This window comes from Aspergillus versicolor (assembly GCF_001890125.1).
Source record: "Aspergillus versicolor CBS 583.65 unplaced genomic scaffold ASPVEscaffold_9, whole genome shotgun sequence".
Taxonomy (NCBI): Eukaryota; Fungi; Ascomycota; class Eurotiomycetes; order Eurotiales; family Aspergillaceae; genus Aspergillus; species Aspergillus versicolor.
In genome coordinates, this window is record NW_024467532.1 from 867,275 (window position 1) to 892,070 (window position 24,796).

Below are 24,796 nucleotides of genomic sequence, written 5' to 3' on the forward strand. Positions count from 1 at the left end.
AATTTGAGAGGAGGTAACAGGAAGAATTATCTGTCGATGAAGGACTAGTGCAAGAAGAGAATAATCAGGACTGTTGTTGGTTCAAGGCTCAACCCAAGTTCCGAGAGCACGGTCTTTACACATTGTGGTACCTGCACGCGTCGACGCGTTTAATACTATATATTTATGCCTCAGGCATAAATTATGCCTGAGTTGTAAGGCAGAAAGGCGGGATTGCGATATTACTCAGTTTGGACTAGTTCCTTGGCACCATCGGCCTTTTGCGGCTTCTGAATATCGACACCGGCTCATCTCATCACCCCTCTACTTTGACAAGCCACCCACTGCGACCCCGGCAATCGAATATCCTTTGGGGTTCATACATTGGGCCATATCCTATCACTATATTGCGGCAAAAAGAGAAACCGAAGCCCGACCAATTCGTTCTCCGCGAGCCACCTTCGCTCGACAGGGGTCTCAACCGCCACTGTCTACCTCTATCGGTTATTAGCTACAACACGGGATCTACATATTCAAGATGACTGCTCGCCCATTGACACAATGCCTTCGCGCTCGCTGTATTCGTCGCAGCCCTCAGAATATCCAGGGGTTTTCTACGCGAAGCAGTCTCCGTGCGGCCGACCACGGTGATCACTACGACCCTCCGACTGGGTATCTCTTCGGTGTTAAGCCCGGCCAGAAGTACGTGAAGGAGGGCTGGGAGAACATTTGGTACTACGGATTCGTCGGCAGTCTACTTGCTGCCGGAGTTGCATATGTCTTCAAGCCTGACACCTCGTATGTACGCCCAACTTTAGCGGTCGCGAATCTTTCGCTATGCTATCGTCGATATCCAGCCAAAGAAATGCATAGGCTAACGTGAAATCTAGGATACAAACATGGGCCCTGGAGGAGGCTCGACGGAGGCTGGAAGCTGAGGGTATCCTGGAGGACTCGCAGAAATGAATTTTGTTGCTGCCCCATTTAATTGTACATTGTACATAGAGTGATCAAAAAGGACAATCCAGGTCGGGTGGTCGCACCTATCTCGATAAAGATCCGTTTTCAGTACTTGGATGGTGTGGGTTGTCTTGCATCATTCGCTTTCTTGCTTCTTCTCCGCGTGCATCCTGACATACTGTATTATGAACTATTCACTCTCACGCTTTGTTTTAGAGAACCATGAAAAGAGAAGAGAATATAAGTTTACCCATAGACATCCTCTGGCCATTTAAAATTTATATATAATCTAGATGACAAGAATTATACAGCAGGACAGGTATGTTCTACTAATGATAACGCAAATGTCTGGCCATCTTTAATAATACAACTATATTTCGGGATATATATCTGTTCTTCTGAGTAATGGCATCTCTCTCCTAACCTTTGCCAAAAGATCCAAATCAATGTCCGCGACAGCGATTTGCGGCTCCTGATAGCCGTCGCTGAGCTGAGCCAAGATCTCACCCCAAGGGTTGACAATCATAGAGTGGCCATAACTTCGTCGTTTCTCATTATGCGGACCGGCTTGTGCAGCAGCTATCACATAGGACTGGGTTTCAATTGCCCTGGCCCGAAGAAGCGTTTCCCAGTGTGCTTTGCCTGTGGGAACAGTAAATGCTGATGGATAGGTTATGATTTGAGCATTTTGACGCTTCAAAGCCAAACTGATTTCTGGGAAGCGTAACTGTAATATTTCCCATAAGCTATCACATTCTTACTGGCAGATTGAGATTTGGCGGGGGAGCTTACATCAAAGCAGATTGATAGACCGACACGACCGAGTACTGTATCGAATGGTGGAAGAATCTCGGTTCCCTTCTCAACGCTCCTTTACATGCGTCAATGAAATGTCCAATCGCAGAAGGCTACCTGTTAGAATCTCACGAGCTTTCTTTTAACACGGGGCCTCCTCTAATGTCCACGTCAAATAGATGGACCTTCTGGTAGCGTTGCGTTATCTCGCCTTTATTATTGATCCATATGAGAGTATTCTTTACTCGACCATCTGATGCAGGCTCGTGGATCCCGACGTTGATATGCAAACCACTATCTCGAGCTTCACTTTGAAGACCTAGGACGAATTCATTATCCTGCACTGGGCGGGCGAGCGATGCACTCTCCGCCGGAGATGAGGCGATATAGTCCGCTGCTTCTGGAAGGAATAGTGCCTGGAATATTGCGGATTTCGTCAGGCCTAACGCACATATAACCAAGGGGCGACATATACAGTACCTTTGCGCCAGCTTCAACTGCTTTCCGCACAAGTGTTCGACACTGGGCTAAATTGCCTGAGATGCTTGCGGTTGAACATAGTTGCCCCACGGCCTATCAACAGTTAGGGGATTGTGCGGTAAAGTTGGTTATAAAGAGCATTATAGTAATAATTTATCTTACTGCGACAGCCATATCGACAGACTGGCTAATGTTTTAGAGATAGATACAAGTTCCTCCGAGAATCCGAGAATACATGATCACGTCCTCAGGGTGAAGCCTGAGGTGATCAAGACAGTTGAGTCGGAGTTGCGGGAGAATTTCCTGATTTGGAAAAGTCTCTACGGGAAGACTGCGGAATTATAGAATTAGCACCGCCCGCACCAGCGACTTTGTACGGATTACAACGACTCAGCCCTGCTCTCAAGATAATCTGATCTGCGAGATCAGAATCTGTATCAGGGGAAAAATGAAGAGTCTCAGGCGTGACTTTTCCGCAGATCCCTCGACTGCAAACGTCACCAGCAAAGTCTTCGTTCGCTCGACAAAAAGTGGGAAGGTGCAAAAGATCGTTCGCGAGCTCTACTTAAGACAGGATATCCCTTGTTCGTCGAGGTTATGTACAACATGTCCATCAGTCGCTCCGACGGATGCGAATGGAAACAGTGAGGAAATCCTTCCATTTGCGCCTTGAAAACCCTCTTGCTAATGCGAAATGCTCTAGTTGTACCATTCGTTCTCTCCGAGCAACCTGCAGGGACAGCTGCCTTCCCCCGCGGACATTACATCGTACCTGATACAAATGCGCTATTGAATGGTATGGACCTATTTGAGCATACGGGGGCATTCTATGATGTGATTATTCTTCAGACGGTTCTGGAGGAGCTGAAGAACCAGTCTCTTCCACTGTACAATCGCTTGCTGGCCCTGATTAAAACCGACGAAAAACGTTTCTATCTTTTTTTCAACGAGTTCCGCCTTGAAACACATGTAAGGAGAGGCCAGGATGAGTCGATCAATGACAGGAACGACCGAGCCGTTAGAACAGTCGCGAAATGGTACATGGACCATTTGCGCGCAGTGACGAAAAGCAAGAAGGAGAAGTCACTTCCAGCAATAGTGGTCATTACGGATGATAAGGAGAACCTGCGCAAGGCCAAAGAGGAAAATGTGACGGCCTTGTCTCTAGAGAACTATGTCAGTGGGCTGGAGGATGCGGATAGATTGCTCGACATGATTAACGAGTCAAGAGAAGCTCGGGAGGCGAAGGAATCTCGGGGTGAACTCTTCTATCCGGAGTACTATTCAATGTCGAAGATGATGACAGGCCTCAGGGCTGGAAACCTTCATCAAGGAGTTTTCAATGTCTCCCCTTACAATTACTTGGAAGGACAAGTTAAGGTCGCGGCATTCGATAAACCCCTGATTATCATGGGCCGCCATAACAGCAACCGAGCTATCTCTGGAGATGTTGTTGTGATTGAAGTATTGCCCAAGGACCAATGGAAATCTCCGTCAACAAAAATCGTTGAGGAAGAAATTGTCACGAAGAATGACAACGCCGAAGCCGGTGACAACGAAGCCGTCGTAACTGAAAAAGAACGGAGGGCGCTACAGGAGGAGGTTAAGCAGGCGCATGGAAAGAACATCGAGGGGCGGCCACAACCGACCGCAAAAGTTGTCGGTGTTGTGAAGCGAAACTGGCGCCAATACGTTGGAACCGTGGATTCGACTTCAACAAGTACCCAAACCACCGGCCGGCGACAACAGAATGTTTTTGTTCTCCCAATGGACAAGAAAGTTCCAAAGATCCGGGTCCGAACGCGACAGGCTACGGATCTGCTGGGCCAACGAATTTTAGTCACGATCGATAGTTGGAACCGCGACTCTAGGTATCCAACTGGGCACTTCATTCGGACACTAGGAGAGTTGGAGACGAAGGGGGCCGAAACAGAAGCTTTGCTACTCGAATATGACGTGCAGTACAAACCCTTCCCGAAATCCGTACTGGACTGCCTTCCCTCAGAGGGCCATGATTGGCGAGTACCAGAAAGTAAGGATAATATCGGTTGGAGAGGACGTAGGGACCTCCGGGACCTTCTCATTTGCAGTATCGATCCTCCAGGGTGCCAAGATATCGACGACGCTCTCCACGCACGAAAGCTGCCGAATGGTAATTTCGAAGTGGGTGTCCACATCGCAGATGTCTCCCATTTCGTTAAACCTAACAATGCCATGGATCTCGAGGCTAGTGTTCGAGGAACTACAGTTTATCTGGTCGATAAGCGCATCGATATGCTTCCGCACCTTTTGGGCACGGATCTATGCTCGCTCAAACCATACGTGGAACGTTATGCGTTCTCGGTTCTATGGGAGATGACGCCGGACGCAGAGGTTGTTTCTGCTGACTTCACAAAGTCTGTGATTCGATCGCGCGAAGCGTTCAGCTACGAACAAGCACAGCTGCGGATTGACGATCCATCGAAGACTGATGATTTGACAGAAAGCATGCGCACACTGCTTCATATGTCAAAGATCCTACGCCAGAAACGCATGGATGCTGGTGCACTGAACCTCGCATCTCCGGAAGTCCGCATCGAAGCAGACAACGACGAAGTTGGTGATCCGCTAGCGGATGTCAAAACCAAGGCTATGCTTGCGACAAATAGTCTTGTCGAGGAATTCATGCTTCACGCCAATATCACTGTCGCCACCAAAATCTACAATTCCTTCCCTCAAACTGCCATGCTCCGAAGACACGCCACTCCTCCACCCCAAAACTTCGAAGAGCTCATCAACCAACTGACAAAAAAGCGAGACATGCGCCTCGACGTTTCAAGCTCTGGCGCGCTGGCGGACTCCCTCGACCGCTGCACCGACTCTCAGAACCCTTTTTTCAACACCCTAGTCCGTATCCTAGCCACCCGCTGTATGACATCAGCCGAATATTTCGGCGCAGGCGCCCATGCCGAGTCCGAGTTCCGCCACTACGGTCTAGCCTCTCCCATCTACACCCACTTCACCTCCCCTATCCGCCGGTACGCCGATCTCCTCGTCCATCGCCAACTCGCCGCAGCGATCAACTACGAAGGCGAAGACGGCCGCGCCACAATTGAAGGTTCCATCACTCGCAACCGCCTCGAAGACATCTGCCGCAATATCAACTACCGCCACCGCAACGCGCAGCATGCCGGCCGCGCTAGCATCGAATACTACGTCGGACAAGCACTTAAAGCGCGCAGCGAGAAGCTCGCCGCGGACGGAGTCGACAGCGGTATCGAGGAAGATGGCTACGTCATGCGTGTTTTCGAGAACGGAGTCGTGGTCTTTGTTCCCCGGTTCGGTATTGAGGGTGTTGTGAGGTTAGAAGATTTCGTTTTACCGGGCGATGAGGCGTTGCGCTCTGTTGAGGAGCGGAGAGAGCTGGTGCCCAGGCGTGACAGTGATTTTGATCCCGAGGAGTATACGCTTAAGGTTTCTGATAAGGGTCAGGAGCAGCGGGCAATGCTTGTGGAGCTTTTCCAAAGGGTCAAAGTCAATGTTAGTTCTGTGAAGGAGGAGAGTGGACGGGGCGTTGGCAAGAGGAGAGTTCGGATATTGATCCTAGATGGCAAGAATTAGATGGGTTTGCTTGGTTAAATCGGAACAAAAGTGTATTTACTATACGAAATCGAGCTATGCTTCGGTGATTTTATTAGGGACTTATATCGGATGGCGTCTGATGGAAACAGCTGGGAAAAAGATACATCTCCACAGTACAATATTAAAATGTACACCTACGGATAATATCAATGTGCAGGGTCATCTTTAAAGTCTTTCTATTACTATATACAATTGATAGGTGACCTTCTCTGCATTGGAGATCTCAGACCTTTTTGGCTGCTACCATCCGGCGGATGAGTGTATGGGGTAACCAAATAGCCATCTTTGTTTGTGGAGGGCCTTCAACATTCCTGTCACCAGTTTCGCCGCCGTGCTGTTGTAGGACAACACCTTCCCCCTTCTTGTCGGTATTTAGCGCAGCTGCCGCCTGCTTTTGCTTAGCTCGAATATTGTCTCCCACCTTCCAACCTCGTGCCACCCAAAGACACACCGCAGCAGCGATGTACATGAGACCGGTGAAAATCTGGACATGCAGGTAAACGCGGTTGACGGAGTTGTTATCTCGCAGTAAAAGTGCTATGGGTTCTGCAACGGTCGTTGGTGGGACTAGGACGAGCCAGGTGATGCTGAGGCCACCGGGCAAATCCTTTAGGTCGATAATTTCGGCCAGCACTGGCGCTACAGTAGCCCAGTACGTGCCTGCTACCGTGCCAACGAGAACGGCAAAAAAGGAGACAACGCCCATGTTGCGAGCAAAAGTCCAGATTACTAGACAAAAAAGACCACAGAGGAAGGTAAGAAAGGTTGCAATGTTGATACGGCCAAGCTTATCACTGAACATGCCCACGAAAGGTCGCCCTAGACCCTGCCCAAGGTTGAGTAAAGCCCCAATTATACTGCTCTGGTGTGCGGACAGACCGACAGAGACGGCGAAATTGGCCATACTAAATAGGATAGCGACGTAGCCGAGCATGCTGAAAATACCCCATGCAAGAAACAGAAGGAATTCGGGCCGTTTGAGTAGTGGGAGGTGGAAAGCTTTGAAACGGCTTCCGACAGCTTTATTGCGATCCCTGAGTAGGTTTGCGCATACCAGGTTCACAACGCAGGCAACTATCCCTAATATCCGGAATGCCCAGCTGAGCCCTAGCCTAGGTATCATCGCACCAACCGCCAGAGAATAGATCAAGCCGCCCAGACCAGATCCAGCGGCGTTGATTCCCATAGCGAGGCCCCGCCGACGATGAAACCATTGTGGTGTAATTCCAACGCTACCAACGAATAAGAATCCCATACCGAATCCAAAGCAAACGCCTTGACTGAGAAATATCTGCCACCTCTGCGTAACGAATGAAGATCCTATTAGGCTAAGCGTTTCAAAGAAAACGCCCATATTCAGGACCACTCGGGTTCCAAGGAGATGGATGAGGTAGGTGGCCAAAGGTGCGACGAGGAGGGCACAGGATATGCTCAGACCGCCAGTAAAAGCATACATTAGAGGTGATGTGTTCGGAAATACTTCGTTGGCAAGGTAGTGGGCAAGGAACACACCGTAGCTCTATGGCACATGTTAGCATCATCATCATCATAGCGTGCGCGAAGTTGTAACACGAACGCTGTTGATTCCCCATGTATGGGCGTTGATCCAGAAGACACTGGCAACGCAAACCCAGCCATATCCACCATCTGGTGGTAGGTCATCCGTAGCTTTCTCTGGCGCAACTGTGGTTTGCTCATGGCCCAACCCCCCAGGGCGTCCTTCCTTGGAAGACTCCTGTAAATGTAGGTCATTGTCATAATCGCGAGAGCGGATTATGTCGATCGGAGTGTTATCTGCCATAGGTAATGGCCAAGATGACCAGGATGGAGAGCAGAAGAGGATGTTGCCAGGGCCTTCGACATGTGCAGCGTTGGGGATATCCGCACAAGACTCTCTGGTGCCCTAGGGAGGAAACTGCAGCTATGTATACGGCAAGTCGGATGAACGGGGAAAGGGCAGAGAAGAAATTCGGGGAGAAGAACGAAGCAGGGCAAGGGTGGACATGGACAAAATATAGAAGCTAATCGCAAGGCTAGCCCCAAAGCCAGCCTTTTAAGGCCGGCGATGAGTCCGAACGCACGCTAACGAGACCGCCATTGGTGCCCGGCGCCGGCCATCTGGAGGTGGGTTGGGGCCTCAGCCTGTCATCCATGGTCGAGGTGGATCGGCAAAGGTGCCGGTTAAGCGTCGTGCGGAGATCTCTATGAGAGGCGGAAGCGAAACAGTGGAAGCCGGAGAAGTGATAGGAGGCACTGTTTGATCTGATAGTCTTCCCCAGGCCCCCAGAAGCAGCTGTGTCGGCCAACGAGAGGCCGCGCGCAGTCCATACTGTATACCGTAGAAGCAGAGGTGGAGGAAGGAGCCGACACCCGGATTAGGAAGGTACGACCAGTCAATACGCTAATCCAGTTTAGGAAACGAGTAAAACGTGGTGGTGATCACGTGAAATGACCCTTGAGTCTCATTCCAGGGAGTTTGGGGCCTGGATATTATGCCCGAATTGCCTCGAATGGCCGACGTCTTGTCAAGATATTGGCCGGCGATATACAACATCACAGAGGACAGGATCTTTGCCGAATGCAGAGGTGGAGCCCTCAGCCTGACATGCTTAGCAACCTGCAACACCCCTCATGTGTTTGCACTGTTTGTGTTTTGGTGGCCATAGCTCCTGTATCGCCCGAGGCACCGGTCCCGACCCCAATTCTGGTGCTTGTTTACAGTATTGCGATAACAGCAATCAATATCGCTTTCCTTTCATTTTCCAACCTCATTGCCGGTTGAAACAATTTCTCACCGACCGAGACTGACCCACGTTCATTTGTACCCAGTTCCAATTCCAACCCTCTCTTTCCGTTTCCTTCTCTCCCAGCCACCTCCTTGACGTTCATTGGCCCTATTCGCGTACCTCATCGCAGACATCATCCAGACCGACACGACACGACCTGTCACGTCCCACCAGTACATTTCCTGTTTCACGCCTATTCTCGTAGTTGATATGATATTTAAAGACATCGATCCCCGTCCAAAATGATCCACAGATCTTCTCTTCAGAATAGCAAGGGCAGAGATTCCCAGCGGAAGGTTACTCCGCCTGGCCCCTCATACATGTCCAACGATCAGATCGGTGAGTCTGCATTGCTGGCCCAAGTCTTGGCATTCTTCATGCTCTTGACACTACCTTGAACTTGATTTGATTCAGAATTTTGCTCTTCCCTGTGACCTCTCCCGTGCTCATGAATTGTTTGGTTTCTTGCCTGCAGCGAGTTATTTAAAGGACTTGCGAACCAATCGGCCGACACGTCCTGGTGGCTCCCGACCATTACCATCCAGAACAGAATCGCCTTCAAAGCCTCGAGACGAACTTCCACCACGCGCCACATCTGCTATGTCAATGTATGGACATTCAAGAGCGGCTTCGGCAGCTCCGCCACCCGAGATCGACCGCCCGCGTGCATCCAGTGCTCTCTCAAATCATCGACCGGTCTCGTTGCGAAGTTCTGTTGGTAGCTCAACCGGTCGACCACTGGTTCAAGAGCCCAGGGTTGTTCCCGTTCGAAAGAATGTCTCCCCAACTCGAGCCTTCTCTCGTATCTCGTCGGGTTCTCAACCGCCAAGCTATCGCGAGAGCCCTCACCGGAGGATAGAAAGAGAGGAGGCAAGATCTTTACGTGACGCATTGCACGGGATGGAGGTTAATGACGAGATCCGCATCCACGAAGATGCACAAGACGAAGCCACCGAACTAGTCTGGATGCACCAAAACCCGGGGCTTCAATTCAAAAACCCCTATGCGCCCTATCGTAACCCAGACGTGAATAACTCACACGGCAGCCCCAAAGAGCAGAGCCAGCCACAAGAAAAACGAAGCGGATTTCGAAACTCCTGGCGTGACAGTCATCGTCTTTCATTCAGGGGCCAACCCTCCAAAACTGGCACAGAGTCAGAGCCCACTGGCTTTGATGAGGAGAGTTCAGTCCACAAGAGAAGTGGGATCCCAAGGAAGAATCTCAAGGTTAACTTTGCACTTCCACGAGATCAAGAGCGCCCGAGCGAGGACGGACTAGGGCTTGTGGGAGTTAACGGTGACTCGTCAAGAGGTATTTTTAGGAACCCGAAGGACCAGATATACGAGGAGCCTGACCGCAATGACGACCAACGCTCCATGTTCTCAAAGTCCGACTCCTCTGCGCTTCGGTCGAAGCCACGCAATGCACTTCCCCAGGGGTCTCGACCGTTACCAAGCCGGTTTGGCAGCATTCCGTTCGTTGATAAGCTGTCTCGCTTCGAGCTCCATAAACAACCGTCGACTCAATCGAGAAATCCTGACTACAAGACCAACGCACCCTCTCCACCCATCCCTGATGTGACACAGGAGACCAGCGAGCCGGTACCCACAAAAGATGGGCTTGAAATCCGTGGCGATGACATTAGGGCGGCTACGAGCAAGAGGAGGTCAGACCGCAGCTCGAAACTCCCCATGCCAACTGCTGTGAGTGACCGCACTGGTCGGCCCATTGTCAGCTTCGATCCGACTTGGAAACCCACAGAAGCGCAGAGCCCACCGAAGAGAGAAATACCGGAAATCCAAGTTCCCGACTCTGCTCCATCGCCGCCATCCATTGCGGTATCTGAACCACCCTCTGTTCCTGTTATCAACATAGCAGATGAAAAGGAACCCACTATAGCAGAGATGGACAACCCCCGAGAGCAAAAGCCAAGTCCAAAACCAGCATCAAATCCAAAATATCGCCAGAGCCGCAGCAGTGGACGCGGGAACTTCCTGCCTTCGCAAGATCGTTGGATGTCTACCTACTCTCGTGCCGGCGTTCCCACTGCATCGTGTGAATCGTGCTCACTTCCCATTGCAGGAAAAGTTGTTACGGCTGCAGGGACACGCTTTCATCCTGAGTGCTTTATCTGTTACCACTGCCATACTGCCCTAGAATGTGTTGCATTCTACCAAGAGCCAGATGCAAAGCGGGCGGAGCGACTTGCAGATCCTTCGGTGGATGAGGAGGCTCAGTCAATGAGGTTTTACTGTCACCTTGACTTTCATGAATTGTTTAGCCCCAGGTGCAAAAGCTGCAAAACTCCAATTGAAGGAGAAGTGGTTGTTGCTTGTGGTGCCGAGTGGCATGTCGGCCACTTCTTCTGCGCTGAATGTGGTGATGTATGTATCCTCCATATTGCATTTGAAAATTTACTGACCATCTCTCAGCCTTTCAATTCGAACACTCCATTCGTGGAGAAAGATGGCTATGCTTGGTGTCTAAACTGCCACTCTCGCAGAACTGCTCCTAATTGCTCTGGTTGTAAAAAGCCTGTTCTCGATGACATTGTGGTCACAGCAGTAGGTGGGAAGTGGCACGACAACTGTTTTGTCTGCCATGAGTGCGGCGATGGCTTCGGTCCTGAGGGTCGGTACTTTGTCAAGGAAGGCGAGCCAAGACGAACCGCCAAAGGCCGGATCATCGGAGGCCCAGTTCAGCTGGCCGTGTGCGAACGATGCGAAGGCATCCGACTAAAGACTTCGCTCAGGACATGATCTCTATAGGCCTGATAATGAGGTACTATGTCAGAATTTATGACTTACGCAGAACGCAGCGCTCATTCGTATTTTACTAAACCCTAGATTTGGCATGTGCGAAACATCTAACATCTTTTTGTCATTCATTGTGTATTTTTCTTTTCCTATCTACACCCAATTGCATATAGGCATCCAGTCAATCGCATTTGGGTGGGCTCTCTTTTTGGTTTCCTTTCTTACAAGTCATGTCGGTGTCGGATTACTAAAGATTTATGAAACAAAATACTCAGTCGACCTAAATATAAGAGTAAATGCTAGCCCAGAAAGCAATTGATAATCCCAATAAGAACTCCGAATAGACGGAAAATGGGCCGTATAGTAATTCAAATCAAATCCACTCCGGATTACCCTTCCTCCTGAAAACCGCCACATATTTATTCCCTTTGTTCCTCGTAACCTTCTTCCCCTCCTCCGTAGCATCCTTCATAACCTTTACACACTCATCCCGCTCCAATTCCTCCTCCGTCAACCGCTCAAAGAGCTCCGACGACCCTTCCCTCTTCTCCTCTTGCCCTCCCTCTTCTTCTTCTGCCTGTTGCTCCTGCCCTTGTTGTCCTTGGTCATAATACCCAAAATGCCTCAAAATCCAATAGTGGTACTCCTCTACATCCGTAATCGTATACAGCAGCCCCCCAGGTTTCAAACTATAGGCATACTCGGCGTTCAGGGACTCGCTCACAATCCGCGCCTTGTGTTTGCGTGCCTTGAAATGGGGGTCTGGAAAGCATATAAATATTTTGGATAGCTGGCCGCGCGCGAAGAAGTTGGGTAGGAACTTCATCGTGTTGGCGCGCAGCGCCGTGATGTTTTGGTACCTGCCCGGGATTATGGTGGTAGGGAAGGTTTCGTCGGAGGTTGCCTCTGTTCCTGGGGTGCCTGGAGTATCTGGAGCTGCGGCTGTAGGTGGCGCTGGGGTCGGTATTGAGGAGGAAGGAGGCTGGACTTGGAGAAGTTGCTGTTGTTGGTTGCGGAGGGCTTTGATGCGGGCTGTTAGGTATTCGGTTACTTGGATACGGATTTCCATTCCTGTTTTTCAGAAAAATGTGTTAGTTATCCTTATTTGTATAGACGGGGCTATATCATGTTTGAACCAGCGAAAAAACATACCAACCATGAGTGTATCAGGGAGAACTGGCGCAAGCCCGACAAGTAACCCGCCGAATCCACACCCAATGTCTACAACTTCGACATCCTTAAGCAGTTTTCTTGCGCCGGCGAGGTTCGTCTGCATGGGGTCGGGGTTTGTGAAGGCCGGGAAATGCGTGCTCCAGTCCATATGTGCTGGGGTGAGGGGGCTATACACAGCAACAAACAGCCGTTAGTCTTCCAATTGAAGTGGGCAGAACAGTATGTTATAGAATATAAAACATACTAATTCAACATGTGGTCTGAAAATGGATTCGCATGAGCGCGTTGCCGATAGTATTTCTTCTGAGGCAGCTTCAGGGCCGCTGAGGCGGGGGAGCTCTCGCCAGACTCTGCGGAGTTCGCAGCAGCGAGCTTTTTGCGAAATTCCTCGCGCTTTTGTTTTTTGGCTGATGCACCCATGGCGAATGGTAAATTCTCTCTTTTGGGGTTGTGAATTGGTGCAAGAGGGGTTGTTCGAGTTGTCGTCAAGTCGCCGGGCGGAATTTTTTCTGCGGCCGACGGAACAGGCGAACGTCACTCGAGCGGAGCGGAGGGACGAGACTTCCCCGCATCCTCCATATCAAGCAGTTTACTGTATCACAACATATCCTCCTTTATCCGTATTCAAAATGAAGGATGTGCCTTCCGGGGCTTTTGCTTTCCCCTACTATTACTCTTTCCCCCCGTTCTTCTCTCTCCAGCCAAACGCCAGCACCCGCGTCGTTCAATTCCAGCGCTGGTCCAAGCTGATCCAGTTTTGGTGCCGACAGCACAATACATACAAACTCAATCTTGCCGAGGCCGTGGAGTCAGAACTCTTTCGGAACGCTCAGATCTCAAAGCGGCTTAGTTTAAGCGATGTGAGGACGGTGCTAGATTGGATGTGCAAGGGAGATGAAGAGGGAGGTGGTGGGCGGAGGGCGGAGTGGGTTGACGGGCCTAACAAGACTACGGCGTGGATTTGGTGGAAGAGACCTGAGGAATGGGCGGGGATTATTGCAGATTGGGTAGGTGGTTTTACTATTCTCTCAATCTATTTGGGTTGAACGCTAACTTGGGCTTATTGGTGGTTGTAGGTAGAGAACACAGGGCAGAAGAATGTTGTCCTTACGGTTTATGAGCTGATTCAAGGGGAAGCGACTATTTCACAAGGTATGTTGGCTCTCGCGCAAGCATAGTTGATGATTTTGAAGCTGATTTGCATAGAATGGCATGGGATGGACATAGAAGCGATGATGCGGTCCTTGAACGTCCTCGTTAAGCAGGGAAAGGCACAGGTTTTCGGTAGTGAAGGGCAAGAGGGAGTGAAATTCTTCTAAAGCCCGCCCAAACGAGTTTCCATTCAAATGCTACAAATCGCCAATTATTCTGCAAACAGATGTGGATATACAAAAAACTCCAGGCAAGACAAGCCATGATCACATGCAGGTATCGTAAGTGAAATATCAAACACTGCCGGAGCATCAGCTTACTCTTCAGTCTGCTCCACCATTTCTTCATCTAGTTCATAATCCCCAGCAGCCCGCCGCTCCTGCGACATGGCCATGTCGAGAAGCCAATCAACCCGGACAATCCGCGGGGTTTTACCTATATTTTGAACTAGCTGCCTGAATCGTGGCCACAGCTTTTGGTGCTCGGCAGCCGCGCTACTGAGAAGATAAATTTCCTTTCGGTTTGATTGGTGCTCGTCGTCGCTTTCATCGTCACTCTCCTCGCGGGGCGCTTGGTATGAAACGCGGCCCCGGAAAAGGTTGCAATCGCCCCCGTTGGCATCAACGATTGACTTGAAAGCATCGAACCCTCCTCGGATAGTTTCAATGCAATATATGTGATATCCTCGGAGAAGCTTGTTCTTGTTCGTTTTCGCATTGGCATTAGCCTGGTCCAATGAAATCCCGAACCGCTTCTCGGCTTCCTTATCGTTGAGAAGAAAGTCGTCTACGTCTAGAAGCTCATTCTTCTTCAGGCACTGAGTAATGAAATCGATTTGGACAATCACCGGGCCATAAGCAAGGGCGTTAACAAATTTGGGGGTTCGTAAAACAGACGGGGCAGCGAGATGAGAGCATTTGCGCGCATCTTGGACGACCATGATACCGAGCTCCCGAAGTTGGCGCTTATCCGTGTTAGCAATTTTGTATATACCTAAAACTAAGGGGATAGCGAACCTTATCGGCATCTTCTTTTTTCATATTCCCAACCCACTTTTTGTAACCTGTTATGAGAAGATGCATTGCGATAGGGGGTTTCGCTTTCTTCTGCCGCTTAGCTTCTGTGGCATCCTCTTCGTCACTCTCAGTCTGGGCTTCCATTGATGATCGTTTCTTGTTATTATTCAGGGTCACTCGATCTTCGTCGGTTTTCCGTCGACCACCGTAAATCACACCACCGACGCGTTTCATTTCCTTCTCATACAGAGCAATGTCGGGTGCAATGTCATGCAATTTAGCAGTTGCAGCGTCCTTAGATTTGCGACTGCTCGTAGAGGATGGCGTGTCGTTTTCCTTGCCATCCGACGCGAGACGAGAGCGGGCAGGTGTCTGTAGGTTCTTGCTCTCCGTAGCCTTCCTCGACTTGCCAATTCTGGGAGTAGCATTTGTTGTGTCAGAAACCATATTCTCATCAACACCCGAGGCCTTCATAGCTGCAGTGTTCTGATCTCTGTTCTGCATTGCTTTCCTGGGGCCTGCAGGTGCCGAGACTGTTTCTTCTGCGAAAAACATGCTCTCGAGACAAGACCTATCTAACCGGGTTTGGCCCACGACTTCGCCTAGGTTCGTTCGCCGGGGGAAATGGGTGTACCGAGGATCAGAAACGGGCAGCAATCTCCACTTCGCGTAGCATTCTTCCAGCCAGAGATGGTTAACAACGTGCAACCCCCATTCTCGGGCTGCATTGCACTTCTCACTATTGTCATGTGCAGTCACTAGATGTGTGTTTTCCTGTCTCAGTGTCTTAGTGCATTCAGCACCAGTGGCCGAAATTAGATTCTCTAGGTAGGATCGCGCTTCCCCAATATAGTTAGACAAGCTGATTTTGAACCCTTCGAATCCTGGGATGGGAGTGCGTGGGACGGGATAATGCAGTAGGCGTCGATAGGGCGACGTCCAAGTGTTGTATGTGATCAAATGGTAAAGCCAGGATAGATTCCCAACGTCTTTGTTCAATCTTGACGCCACGCGATATGCAAATCCTTCTCTGTAGCGGCATATTAAAGTGGTTGCCTTTGAGACTTCTGAAGTCATCTCGCCACCGCCATCTTTAACGAGCGTTGAAATGGTCTTTTGGAGGTGTGATCCAATTTCTAGGTCCGCGGAGAGCATAATGACCTTTCCATGAAAGACATTAAGCTTGGGCTTGACAGGGGATGTGATGGGAGTTGGTAATGTGGCTGGCTCTGGGGTAGATGCCCCGATGATGTCGCGGTTCTCTGTAGATCTAATTGGAGCGTCTGGCGCCGAGCGAAGTATTTCAGGGTTTGGAAGCGTATAAGGACGTTCATCGATGCGTCGTCCAAGTTTCAAACAGTCATCAAACCTAAGAAATATGTGAATACATGTGTAATCAGAATGGAAGGCCAGGATAGAATAGCGCTTACCAATGAGGAAGAACGATTTTAACGTCAAGGTTTCGATTTTTGACCAGCTGGGCCTTGTCGGAGTCGATAGTCAAATCAACTAGGTGAGTACACATTTGAGTCACTCTAGGGTTATAGAGACCCCCTTTCGCTAAAACCCCACCGATGATCGCGTCCTTATCGCCCTCTGGGATATCCCCGCACGTAACCACGACATCATTTAAGAAGAGCCTAGGGTCAGGGCTATATTGCCGTGGGTTGGCAAGCTTTCTCTTTGACAGCGATGCTTGCATCCACTGAGGCTTAACAACGGGGATCAAAGCATCATTGGCGGCATCGAATTCGGGAAAGTCGATGGTGGTGGACATGATGTGACTAAATTCAGCGAGGTCCGGGAATTCAGCCGGGGGCTCATAGACGACTGGTTCGCCGCCATTCTCTTCGAGGGTAGACGCGAGCTGAGATCAGATAACCAGGTTAGATTCTAGAAGATTGGTCGTTTTATTCTTCCGTACGTACCTGTTGTGCAGTATCTGGGCTAAGGTCTTTGGAGGATACTATGCAGACCCTGCACTGGTCAAACAACTGGAAGCTTTCGTCTCGGTGCCCCATGGTGGGAAAACACCTGCGATTGGTATCGATAAGAGTTTCAAACTAATCAGCGCGTGAGGAGCGAAAAGCCGGTCGTGTCTTGTGGTGAGAGGGCGCTGGAACACGATCCCTCGATAATGGGAATTAAGCAAGTCTGGGGTTCGTTGGCTGCAGCTGTCAGAATTCGAGGTCAATTGTGTTGGTCACTTCCGCAGATGCGACGCGCTTGAGACGCGCCAATAGACACCAGGTCACGTGTATAGGTCTTGCCTATTTGAGCCTGACATCAACCCACCGTGGATAAGAATCTATCCTCGTGACTCTCAAAGAATACGGCATATTTGCGCAAGTTTGTATTTCCATATACATTTGCCATTATGTCCCTTACCTTCATTGCGCATTCTGCGCGGGAGATTGGCTCCCCGCGGCTCCCATCGGGTGTGGCTCTTGATCGGCCAGTCTGGAGAGCCTCGGCTTAACTTTCTGGGGGCCCTGCATCGGCAACGGTCAGCCAGTGCGCTCCCGAGTTCCAATACCTAAAAGCCAAACCCTCGTTTTCTTCTTAATCATCGGCTCCTACTTTGTGATAACCAGCATTCTGCAGCGCTTCAACCTAGCCCCTTGAAAACCATCATGTCCTCATCGGGACCCTTCCGCATCGTCGAGCATGTGGTTCCCTGCCAGCACATCCGAGAATATCCCGGTGCGACAGCAAATGAACAAGAGGACATTTTGAATTTGGCTGTGAGACAGTACATTCCCTTGGATAATCCTAGTCCCCAACCGGGGGATGTCACTATACTTGCGGCGCACGCGAACGGCTTTCCGAAGGTATGAGATCATCGTTAGCCAGGGTTATCGATAGCCAAACCCGTACGAATAATTCCCCGAGTATATGCCTTGGCTAATAAAAGCCTGAATAGGAGCTTTATGAGCCGCTCTGGGAAGAAATACATGCTCGGTCAAAAGCGAATGGGTTCCGGATTCGGAGCATTTGGATGGCAGATGTTGCGCACCAGGGACACAGCAGCGTGGTGAACGAAAACCTACTGGGAAATGATCGTAAGTGGAGGCCTTCGATGTCTACACTGGGCGCACAGGTACTGACCATTTACACTTACAGCCAGCTGGTTTGACCATCCGCGTGATCTCCTCCAACTTGTCAACGTAAAGCGGAAAGAGATGCCGCGCCCCATCATCGGTGTCGGACATAGTATGGGCGGCGCACATCTGTTTGTCTCCAGCGACCAATTCACCACTCGGATATCATATCACTGACCAGGTTCTTTGCCTTAGTGTTCAATTGGCTAGTATACATCCTCGCCTTATTCACAGCCTTATCCTGCTCGACCCCGTCATCCAACGACAAACAACCCAACTAGACCCCTCCGACCTAGGGAAGCAGAAACTCGTTATCGCCAAAACCACTCAGCTCTCCACCTATAGGCGCGACAAGTGGCCATCCCGGAAGGCTGCCGCAGAATCTTTCAAGAGAAATCCTTTCTATCAAGCTTGGGACCCTCGCGTACTAGAACGTTGGATCCAATACGGCCTCCGAGATCTTCCTACACCCATCTACCCCCACAATGACCAATCTCCCTCGACTTCTTCAGAGAAAGACACAAGCGCTGAATATCCTGTCACCTTGCGAACAACGCTCCACCAGGAAGTATTCACATTCTCCCGACCCAACTACGACGGGCCGCCTGGGTTTGCTGTCCCCGTAAACAAAGTAACACACCCAGACCTCGACCCAGACATTGTAGGTTCTTGGCCTTTCTATCGGCCGGAGCCGTACCGAGTATTTACCCAACTCCCGCACCTCCGTCCCAGCGTACTATATATCTTCGGTGGCAAGTCAGACATGTCCCCGCCGACCATGATAGCAGATAAATTGAATCATACAGGAACTGGTCTCGGTGGGAGCGGCGGTATACTGGCAGGGCGTGTCAAAGACGTGGTGCTAAAGGAGAACGGGCACCTCGTTGCGCAGGAAGCGCCGGTCCAATGTGCCGAGGAAACTAGCAAATGGCTGGGCCCGGAGCTGCAACGGTGGAAGGAAGACGAGAAGTTGTTCAGGGACCAGTGGAGCCGCAAGTCAAAGGTGGAGAAAATGACCATCGATCGTCGCTGGAAGGAGCATGTACCGGCTCCTGTGCGGCCCAAGAAGGAAGCTTCGAAGTCGAAGCTGTGATGCGTTATGCAGTTCCTAACGACACTAGTACATACAAACTAGAGTATCACGCATTAGAAATACACATACACTATTTCCTGAGTGGGTATCATTTCTATAAAGCTTTTGTTCCCTGATTTCATTCTATATGTTATCTAAATTCAACCACCCAGTAGTGGAAATGTCTATCAGCGGCCCAGTTCAGCTAAGCTGGCCCTAAAAATAACTCAGATAAAGCTATAGCCACTTGCCAGTGAGGTATCCAACGCACACAACTCCGTAACAACAAGGCTCTTCCGCTGAAAAAAGGTATAAATATATAGTCGAAAGCGGAGGGTAAAAGCGTTTAACCAGCGTGTCTCAAAGTACTTTCTTGGCCGATCCATTTGCGTCGGTCAAGGTTCGCACGATCTCAGGCGTGTTCCAGATATGCGGCCACCATAATTGGTATTCCTCTTGGCGTTTGTTCAGGCAGTGCCGTAGCCAAATACCCCATACGATGTAAAGGTATGCGCCGGTACCGGTCATTACATGCCTTTAGTCAAACCGAGTTAGCATGGGACTGTGGTTTAATACATGAATACCAGTCAGTTAACATACCACCAACCATGGCCTTCAAGCAAGATGCCCCAGGGAAGGCCGAGTTCTCGACGCCACACTCGTATTGTACTACAGAAATAGTTGTCCAGGTTCCAGATTGCGAACCCGCCCAGAAAGACACTTAGTCCGTAGCCAACCATGAACCACATTGTTTTCAAAATCTTCAAGTCCCGGACATTCTCGTAGTGTTGTCTTTCCTTGGAGAGGACGGGGAGGCCCTGCCTTTTCCGTTCGAGCCGGTCCTCCTCGGTTGTATGCCGCCGCGAAGGGCGGAGTTCCACCTCCATTGTGTACATACTCCGTACTAGCACGATGGCAGTAAGAAGGGCGTATGCATTCTGGTGAAATACTGGGTTTTGGAGGTAATGATAGTAAAGAGTGATGAAGACAGCCAGGGCAGAGAGGAACAGAGCCAGGAAGATTCGGTAGCTGACTGATCTTGAGTAGGAGAACGAAGCGTAGCACATCAGGCATGTGGTGTAAATCATAGACAACTCGTCGACTAGTTGCATTGGGTCTAGCAAACCGAGGCTAGTCAGCTTTCGCGATCCTAAAATCGGGTCCATGGAAGCCGCTTACATTTCAGTGTTGAGTGAAATAAAAAGCTGCCGGCACCAACCACGATGTACCCATAGTACGCCACCTGGAAAATTGTATCGTGCCCATTGCGCCGACAGCTAAGAATGCCTTTCACTCCTAGCATCATGAACAAGAGATTCGTCAAGGTATTGACGATCTCCGCAGAGTAGATTGTAGCATAATAGTCCTATATACGTATCAAATATTAGCCTCAGTCTACAGGCACTCATCGAGAAAGCCAGGGCAGCGACTCGCCTCTTCGCACCAGTTCAAAGTCGAAGTAACAGGGTGCCAATAACCATCCCTAGAAGGCGGATACGGAATGGACGGAAGCCAGGCCATTAGAGTCGTAGGCGCAGACACAGATCCTCGTAGGAATCTGACAATACCTCTCTTGCAGAAGGCAAGCAGGAAGATGCAGAAAGGAGCAAGGGAGAATTATCAATGCCGCCGAGGAAGTAACAGCCTTATGGGCTGTGGTTCGCATCAGCAGGAACCGTTCTTCGACTCAGGTTCGCCTGTGACGTCGACAAATCATCCTGTCTCATTGGATGCCGATTGGCCCTTGCCTCCGCAACTTCCGGACAACCGCCTGGAGATAGGATCCATTGCGGCAAATTGCGCGTACAGCCGGGTCAACTCGCACATTTATTGCGTCTCGGTCGCTATAAAGAATCACCTATACATCCAGAGATTGCCCATTTAGGACTTTGCAAGTGAATTCTACCCACCGGCGGGGTATCATTACAGTACTAATACGAATCTTACCAGGCGCATGCGGAGACAGCCAATCAGAAACCTCTCCGCAAAACCTCGGATGACTTCATGAACATCTGAAAAAAATATTGCGGCATCTCACATAATTCACCGATAGCTTCACTCCATCCACTGTAAACCAACCCCCGACTCCTGGGCCTGAAATGTGGGCCAGACCTCCTCAGACGTGACCGTGCTCAAAAACGGTCCAACTTCCGGTCTAAAATACTACGCTCTTGTCCGACAGTGAGATAGATATCTATTGAACCTCGGGCCTTTTCCTGCGGAAGCGCTGGAGATATCGATATGTCGAACAATGCTAGCTCTACCTACGCACCTCCACCGGTGAGGACGGTCTCAAAATGTATCCATCTACCCATTCCATTGGATTGATACCTTGAAGCCAACTGCAGTGACTAATTGACCGAATCCAGCCTCCAAAACCACCTTCCACTTCGGAGCTGGACTCCTCTCAGGTCTCACATCCTCTATCCTCCTGCAACCAGCAGATCTCCTCAAAACTCGGGTCCAACAATCACACCATCACGCCTCTCTCCTCTCAACAGTCAGAACAATCCTTTCCTCTCCCAACCCAATCCGCAGTCTATGGCGTGGAACCCTGCCCTCCGCCCTCCGCACAGGCTTCGGCTCAGCTCTCTATTTCACGTCTCTCAACGCGCTTCGCCAAAGCCTCGCAACACCCATCGCCCTCGCAAACGCTAACCCTAATAATGTTGCTAACGGCACGGTTCTCCCCTCCTCCGTGTCTTCTTCATCCGCTCTCCCTAAACTCTCCAACACCGCAAACTTAGCCACCGGAGCCGCTGCGCGGGTCGCCGCGGGGTTTGTCATGATGCCTGTTACTGTCATCAAAGTCCGCTATGAGTCGGACTACTATGCATACCGCAGTCTCTACGGCGCAGGTCGGGACATAATGCGTACAGAAGGAATCCGCGGTCTCTTCGCTGGATTCGGTGCCACCGCTGCGCGAGACGCCCCATATGCGGGCCTTTATGTCGTCATCTACGAGCAGTTAAAGCGGTACCTAGCGTCTGCAACGACTACTACTTCTGAGGCGGATCAGCGGCTGAAATCCCCGTCGTCTTCGTCTGTTAATTTTGTTTCGGGTGCTTTGGCTGCTGGGCTTGCCACGACGATTACGAATCCATTTGATGCGGTAAAGACACGGCTTCAGCTTATGCCAGCAAAGTACGGGAATATGATGCGTGCCGTACGGTTGATGATTCAGGAAGACGGGGTGCGGAGTCTGTTTGGTGGGTTGGGCCTGAGGATTGGGAGGAAAGCGCTGAGTTCCGCGCTTGCGTGGACGGTGTATGAGGAGCTCATTCTGAGGGCGGAGACGAGGTGGGCGAAGACAGAGGCGAGGTCTGAGGTGGGGATATAATACTAATCTATCAACCGAGTCTGTAATGTGTCATGGTTTGGGTTGGAAAGGCCATCATAGATCATTCATTCATGACTGTATCGTGTATAAATAGCAATAAATCACAACTCATGTTAAAGACCAAGTCAAGTATAAACAAATAGCACTCATAGAACCGTGTAAGGAAACGAGTAGCGAAGGTAATAGTTGCAAGGAAGGTCAGGTAGGGATATATAAGGGGAGATCGTCAATAAGTAGACAAAGAATTCAACATCCACATCAGGTGAAGATCCATGACCGCCGGCTAGGGCTCTTCTTCCGCACAAGGTACATTTTATCCTTGTTACGGTCATTCACCCTCAGTTCGGTCAAGGTCTCAGATTTCTCGCCGATGACCTTGCCCTCGCGCAATCGCCGGCTGTGTGCGAACAGTTCCTCCTGGAGCTCTTCGCTGACCCAAGACTTGATGATCATATAGTTTCCGTCGTACTAGAAGTTCATCTGTTAGCCCGAAATACATCAGAAAATCTTAACAGCTAAACCTACCTCATCCCATGACCAAGGGAGCCGATAGGCAATCAACGTGTCTGGAAGGAGATGCTTGCGGTGGACCTAAAGAACGTTAGTAGAGTCCATCGCAAAGTCAGATTGCGGCATCGTACCTTGATCCAAGTTGGTTTGTTGGGGTCTTCCTCCTTTTTTTCTTTCTTCTCGTCTTTCTTTTCCCCCTTCTCGTCTTTCTTTCCCTCCTTCTTATCCTTCTTGTGCTTCTTGTTGATAATGTCTTCAATCTCCTCCTCCGTGTAGCCGAATTCAACTCTCAGGCGTTCCCTGAACTCCCTGTCACGCTGCGCTGCTGCCTCACGCTCGGCGATTCTCCGTCGTTCTTCAGCAAGTTTCCACTCCTCGACAGCGGCAGCCTTCATTTTGGCCTCCTCGGCTCGTTTCTTCTGTTCTTCAAGAGCCCTCCTTGCCTCCTCATCGCGAATTTCTTTCTTGACCCGTTCGCGCTCCTCTTCCTCATCAATCTTGCGCTGGAGCTCCACGAGCCTCTCATGCTTTAGCTTCCGGCGCACCTCCTCTTGCTCAGCGGATTCACGCTCGGCCGCCTCCAACCTCTGGAGCCTATATCGACGTTCAGCCTTGCGCTTCTCCTCCTCTAGGCGCTCGTGCTCCTCGTATCTCTGAAGCCGTCGCAGCCTGTCACTTATATCGTCTTCGTATCGGTCTTCCTCCTCCCTTATGAGACGGACGTCATGCTCGCCATGGTTGCGGGCGAGCTGCCGCTCAAGCCGCTCAATCTCTTGTTGCTGTCGGAGGAGCTCGAGATCCTGGCGGTGGTCATTGTGTTCAAGCACCCGCTGGTCAATGAGGAGGTCATAGTCGCGGGGTGGCGGCTGGAGGGGCGAGGGCTCCCGAGAGTGGGAAGCGCTAGTACTAGCACGAGCTCGGCGCTGAGGGCGCCGTAAGTAAGTCTCGTCCTCAGACTCATAAGGGTCTAGGTAATGGTTGGTCTCTTCGCGGTGGTTATCGCGGCGATCCTTACGGGCTTTGTTGGAGCTCGTATTCCGAGAGTCGTTTTTGATGTCAACAATGACGGCAGTGGGTTGGGTTCGATCGACCCGCTCCCGATCGCGCTCTTGTCGGGTGCGACGGGCACCTGTCGAGGCAGATCGGTGGATGCGAACATCTTCGTGTACCCTGTTAGGGCTCAGGTAAGTGTTGCTGTAGCTGGGGCGAGTGCGGGAAATGGAGCGTCTTCTATGGTTGCGGGGGTACTCCATCATGGAAGTGTCAGATTCTGAGTAGTCAGTCTCAGAGTCGGTGATTGAAAAACGGCGGTGTCTAGGCATCCTGCGAAACAAGATAACCTCCGAATATATAGCGCTTGTGGGATAAATTTATCGCAGAGCGAACACGAGGGCTAATGCAGAGTAAGAACAGTCCAGTGGCTCGATAAGGGACGGAGCGGCGGGGCTAAAATGGGTGGACGAGGGGAAGGGCCAGCTGAACGTCAGGCACCAACAAGGAAGTCGAAACGGGATAAGGATGAAACAGACGATGAGAGAACGAGCAAAACCGGGAGAGAGAAAGAGAAAAGAGGCGAGGGGACAAAAGTCAGGAAAGCAGCCCCCTCCTCCTCTATGGCGGGCGGCTCAGCTGGAGTGGGGGATCCGGCATCATTGGGCCATTGGGCGGCTGATCATCTGAATGAATGACGACCAGGCTCTTCATCGCAGGGTTGTGCAGGTGGCTGGGCGCTCCTCGACGTCAAGATCTACTTTGGTCCATTCATTTCTACGGCGCTACATAAAACACCGTTGGCTCTTGATATCGGGAGTCTATTCTTAAACATAGCGACTACAACCAAGGAACACGGCGGTTAATCCCGCGCCGTATCCAAGACTCAGGCCTTGGGGGAAATAGCGGGCATTTCTCGTAGGACATGACTCCAAAGTTCCGACCGCCGACTTCGCTTCCAATGATCGGAACCTTGGAAGAAGCAGGATGTGGCACCAATTAATATGGGGGGATATTAATATAATCGTGCAGGACCAGCCGGGCGATTCGCCATCGCTGGGTCC

At 50.6% G+C, this 24,796-nt stretch overlaps 13 protein-coding genes across 13 annotated transcripts; 6 read left to right on the plus strand and 7 right to left on the minus strand.

The window, feature by feature from the left end:
• The first annotated feature begins 415 nt into the window (after positions 1–415).
• ASPVEDRAFT_45200 (uncharacterized protein) lies at positions 416–1,312 on the plus strand. The gene is made up of 2 exons (XM_040813227.1): positions 416–777; positions 870–1,312. The coding sequence occupies exons 1-2, from the start codon at positions 518–520 to the stop codon at positions 943–945; spliced, it is 336 nt and encodes a 111-aa protein (XP_040671454.1). The 5' UTR covers positions 416–517; the 3' UTR covers positions 946–1,312.
• Positions 893–2,500, minus strand: ASPVEDRAFT_45201 (carbon-nitrogen hydrolase family protein). Its single transcript, XM_040813228.1, has 5 exons — positions 2,377–2,500; positions 2,215–2,307; positions 1,867–2,150; positions 1,732–1,810; positions 893–1,666 (listed from the first exon to the last, which is right to left on the minus strand). The coding sequence occupies exons 1-5, from the start codon at positions 2,386–2,388 to the stop codon at positions 1,310–1,312; spliced, it is 825 nt and encodes a 274-aa protein (XP_040671455.1). The 5' UTR covers positions 2,389–2,500; the 3' UTR covers positions 893–1,309.
• A 162-nt stretch (positions 2,501–2,662) lies between these two features.
• ASPVEDRAFT_138671 (exosome catalytic subunit DIS3) lies at positions 2,663–5,814 on the plus strand (the record flags this gene model as incomplete). Its single annotated transcript, XM_040807513.1, has 2 exons — positions 2,663–2,858; positions 2,918–5,814. The coding sequence occupies 2 exons, from the start codon at positions 2,663–2,665 to the stop codon at positions 5,812–5,814; spliced, it is 3,093 nt and encodes a 1,030-aa protein (XP_040671456.1).
• Positions 5,815–6,058: 244 nt separating this feature from the next.
• ASPVEDRAFT_138920 (MCT family MFS transporter) lies at positions 6,059–7,636 on the minus strand (the record flags this gene model as incomplete). The annotated part of the gene is made up of 2 exons (XM_040807530.1): positions 6,059–7,354; positions 7,412–7,636. 2 exons carry the CDS (start codon positions 7,634–7,636, stop codon positions 6,059–6,061), a joined length of 1,521 nt encoding a protein of 506 aa, XP_040671457.1.
• Positions 7,637–8,872: 1,236 nt separating this feature from the next.
• ASPVEDRAFT_45204 (uncharacterized protein) lies at positions 8,873–9,185 on the minus strand. Its single transcript, XM_040813229.1, has one exon. It carries the CDS (start codon positions 9,154–9,156, stop codon positions 8,953–8,955), a length of 204 nt encoding a protein of 67 aa, XP_040671458.1. The 5' UTR covers positions 9,157–9,185; the 3' UTR covers positions 8,873–8,952.
• Positions 9,186–9,221: 36 nt separating this feature from the next.
• On the plus strand, positions 9,222–11,381 carry ASPVEDRAFT_87036 (LIM domain protein; the record flags this gene model as incomplete). The annotated part of the gene is made up of 2 exons (XM_040817961.1): positions 9,222–11,006; positions 11,055–11,381. 2 exons carry the CDS (start codon positions 9,222–9,224, stop codon positions 11,379–11,381), a joined length of 2,112 nt encoding a protein of 703 aa, XP_040671459.1.
• Positions 11,382–11,751: 370 nt separating this feature from the next.
• Positions 11,752–12,971, minus strand: trm8 (tRNA (guanine46-N7)-methyltransferase; the record flags this gene model as incomplete). The annotated part of the gene is made up of 3 exons (XM_040807463.1): positions 11,752–12,449; positions 12,531–12,718; positions 12,796–12,971. The coding sequence occupies 3 exons, from the start codon at positions 12,969–12,971 to the stop codon at positions 11,752–11,754; spliced, it is 1,062 nt and encodes a 353-aa protein (XP_040671460.1).
• Positions 12,972–13,180: 209 nt separating this feature from the next.
• Positions 13,181–13,870, plus strand: ASPVEDRAFT_138473 (ESCRT-II subunit protein VPS25; the record flags this gene model as incomplete). The annotated part of the gene is made up of 3 exons (XM_040807492.1): positions 13,181–13,558; positions 13,628–13,703; positions 13,758–13,870. The coding sequence occupies 3 exons, from the start codon at positions 13,181–13,183 to the stop codon at positions 13,868–13,870; spliced, it is 567 nt and encodes a 188-aa protein (XP_040671461.1).
• A 149-nt stretch (positions 13,871–14,019) lies between these two features.
• Positions 14,020–16,740, minus strand: ASPVEDRAFT_32059 (BRCT domain-containing protein; the record flags this gene model as incomplete). Its single annotated transcript, XM_040810553.1, has 4 exons — positions 14,020–14,667; positions 14,720–16,088; positions 16,150–16,586; positions 16,648–16,740. The coding sequence occupies 4 exons, from the start codon at positions 16,738–16,740 to the stop codon at positions 14,020–14,022; spliced, it is 2,547 nt and encodes an 848-aa protein (XP_040671462.1).
• Positions 16,741–17,096: 356 nt separating this feature from the next.
• ASPVEDRAFT_45206 (putative toxin biosynthesis protein) lies at positions 17,097–18,999 on the plus strand. The gene is made up of 4 exons (XM_040813230.1): positions 17,097–17,550; positions 17,643–17,781; positions 17,843–17,951; positions 18,016–18,999. The coding sequence occupies exons 1-4, from the start codon at positions 17,353–17,355 to the stop codon at positions 18,911–18,913; spliced, it is 1,344 nt and encodes a 447-aa protein (XP_040671463.1). The 5' UTR covers positions 17,097–17,352; the 3' UTR covers positions 18,914–18,999.
• On the minus strand, positions 18,990–20,654 carry ASPVEDRAFT_64686 (ceramidase). Its single transcript, XM_040815743.1, has 4 exons — positions 20,327–20,654; positions 20,072–20,258; positions 19,493–20,009; positions 18,990–19,427 (listed from the first exon to the last, which is right to left on the minus strand). Exons 1-4 carry the CDS (start codon positions 20,411–20,413, stop codon positions 19,253–19,255), a joined length of 966 nt encoding a protein of 321 aa, XP_040671464.1. The 5' UTR covers positions 20,414–20,654; the 3' UTR covers positions 18,990–19,252.
• Positions 20,655–20,983: 329 nt separating this feature from the next.
• Positions 20,984–22,705, plus strand: ASPVEDRAFT_865973 (putative mitochondrial carrier protein). The gene is made up of 2 exons (XM_040817873.1): positions 20,984–21,191; positions 21,262–22,705. Exons 1-2 carry the CDS (start codon positions 21,134–21,136, stop codon positions 22,230–22,232), a joined length of 1,029 nt encoding a protein of 342 aa, XP_040671465.1. The 5' UTR covers positions 20,984–21,133; the 3' UTR covers positions 22,233–22,705.
• On the minus strand, positions 22,491–23,995 carry ASPVEDRAFT_32063 (uncharacterized protein; the record flags this gene model as incomplete). Its single annotated transcript, XM_040810555.1, has 3 exons — positions 22,491–22,700; positions 22,758–22,823; positions 22,874–23,995. The coding sequence occupies 3 exons, from the start codon at positions 23,993–23,995 to the stop codon at positions 22,491–22,493; spliced, it is 1,398 nt and encodes a 465-aa protein (XP_040671466.1).
• Positions 23,996–24,796: the final 801 nt, after the last annotated feature.

Excerpts from the sequence above, each read along its gene's own strand:
- ASPVEDRAFT_45200 (XM_040813227.1), top strand. The coding sequence starts at position 518 with ATGACTGCTCGCCCATTGACACAATGCCTTCGCGCTCGCTGTATTCGT. Across the intron at positions 778-869 it reads GTCTTCAAGCCTGACACCTC|GATACAAACATGGGCCCTGG; the intron begins GTATGTACGCCC and ends CGTGAAATCTAG.
- ASPVEDRAFT_45201 (XM_040813228.1), bottom strand. Across the intron at positions 2,151-2,214 it reads CAGTTGAAGCTGGCGCAAAG|GCACTATTCCTTCCAGAAGC; the intron begins GTACTGTATATG and ends GCAATATTCCAG. Across the intron at positions 1,811-1,866 it reads CCCGTGTTAAAAGAAAGCTC|GAGCGTTGAGAAGGGAACCG; the intron begins GTGAGATTCTAA and ends ACGCATGTAAAG.
- ASPVEDRAFT_45204 (XM_040813229.1), bottom strand. The coding sequence starts at position 9,156 with ATGGTCGGGAGCCACCAGGACGTGTCGGCCGATTGGTTCGCAAGTCCT.
- ASPVEDRAFT_45206 (XM_040813230.1), top strand. The coding sequence starts at position 17,353 with ATGTCCTCATCGGGACCCTTCCGCATCGTCGAGCATGTGGTTCCCTGC. Across the intron at positions 17,551-17,642 it reads ACGCGAACGGCTTTCCGAAG|GAGCTTTATGAGCCGCTCTG; the intron begins GTATGAGATCAT and ends AAGCCTGAATAG. Across the intron at positions 17,952-18,015 it reads AGTATGGGCGGCGCACATCT|TGTTCAATTGGCTAGTATAC; the intron begins GTTTGTCTCCAG and ends TCTTTGCCTTAG.
- ASPVEDRAFT_64686 (XM_040815743.1), bottom strand. The coding sequence starts at position 20,413 with ATGGCCTGGCTTCCGTCCATTCCGTATCCGCCTTCTAGGGATGGTTAT. Across the intron at positions 20,259-20,326 it reads CTTTGAACTGGTGCGAAGAG|GACTATTATGCTACAATCTA; the intron begins GCGAGTCGCTGC and ends ATACGTATATAG. Across the intron at positions 19,428-19,492 it reads CTTGAAGGCCATGGTTGGTG|GCATGTAATGACCGGTACCG; the intron begins GTATGTTAACTG and ends GTTTGACTAAAG.
- ASPVEDRAFT_865973 (XM_040817873.1), top strand. The coding sequence starts at position 21,134 with ATGTCGAACAATGCTAGCTCTACCTACGCACCTCCACCGGTGAGGACG. Across the intron at positions 21,192-21,261 it reads GGTGAGGACGGTCTCAAAAT|CCTCCAAAACCACCTTCCAC; the intron begins GTATCCATCTAC and ends GACCGAATCCAG.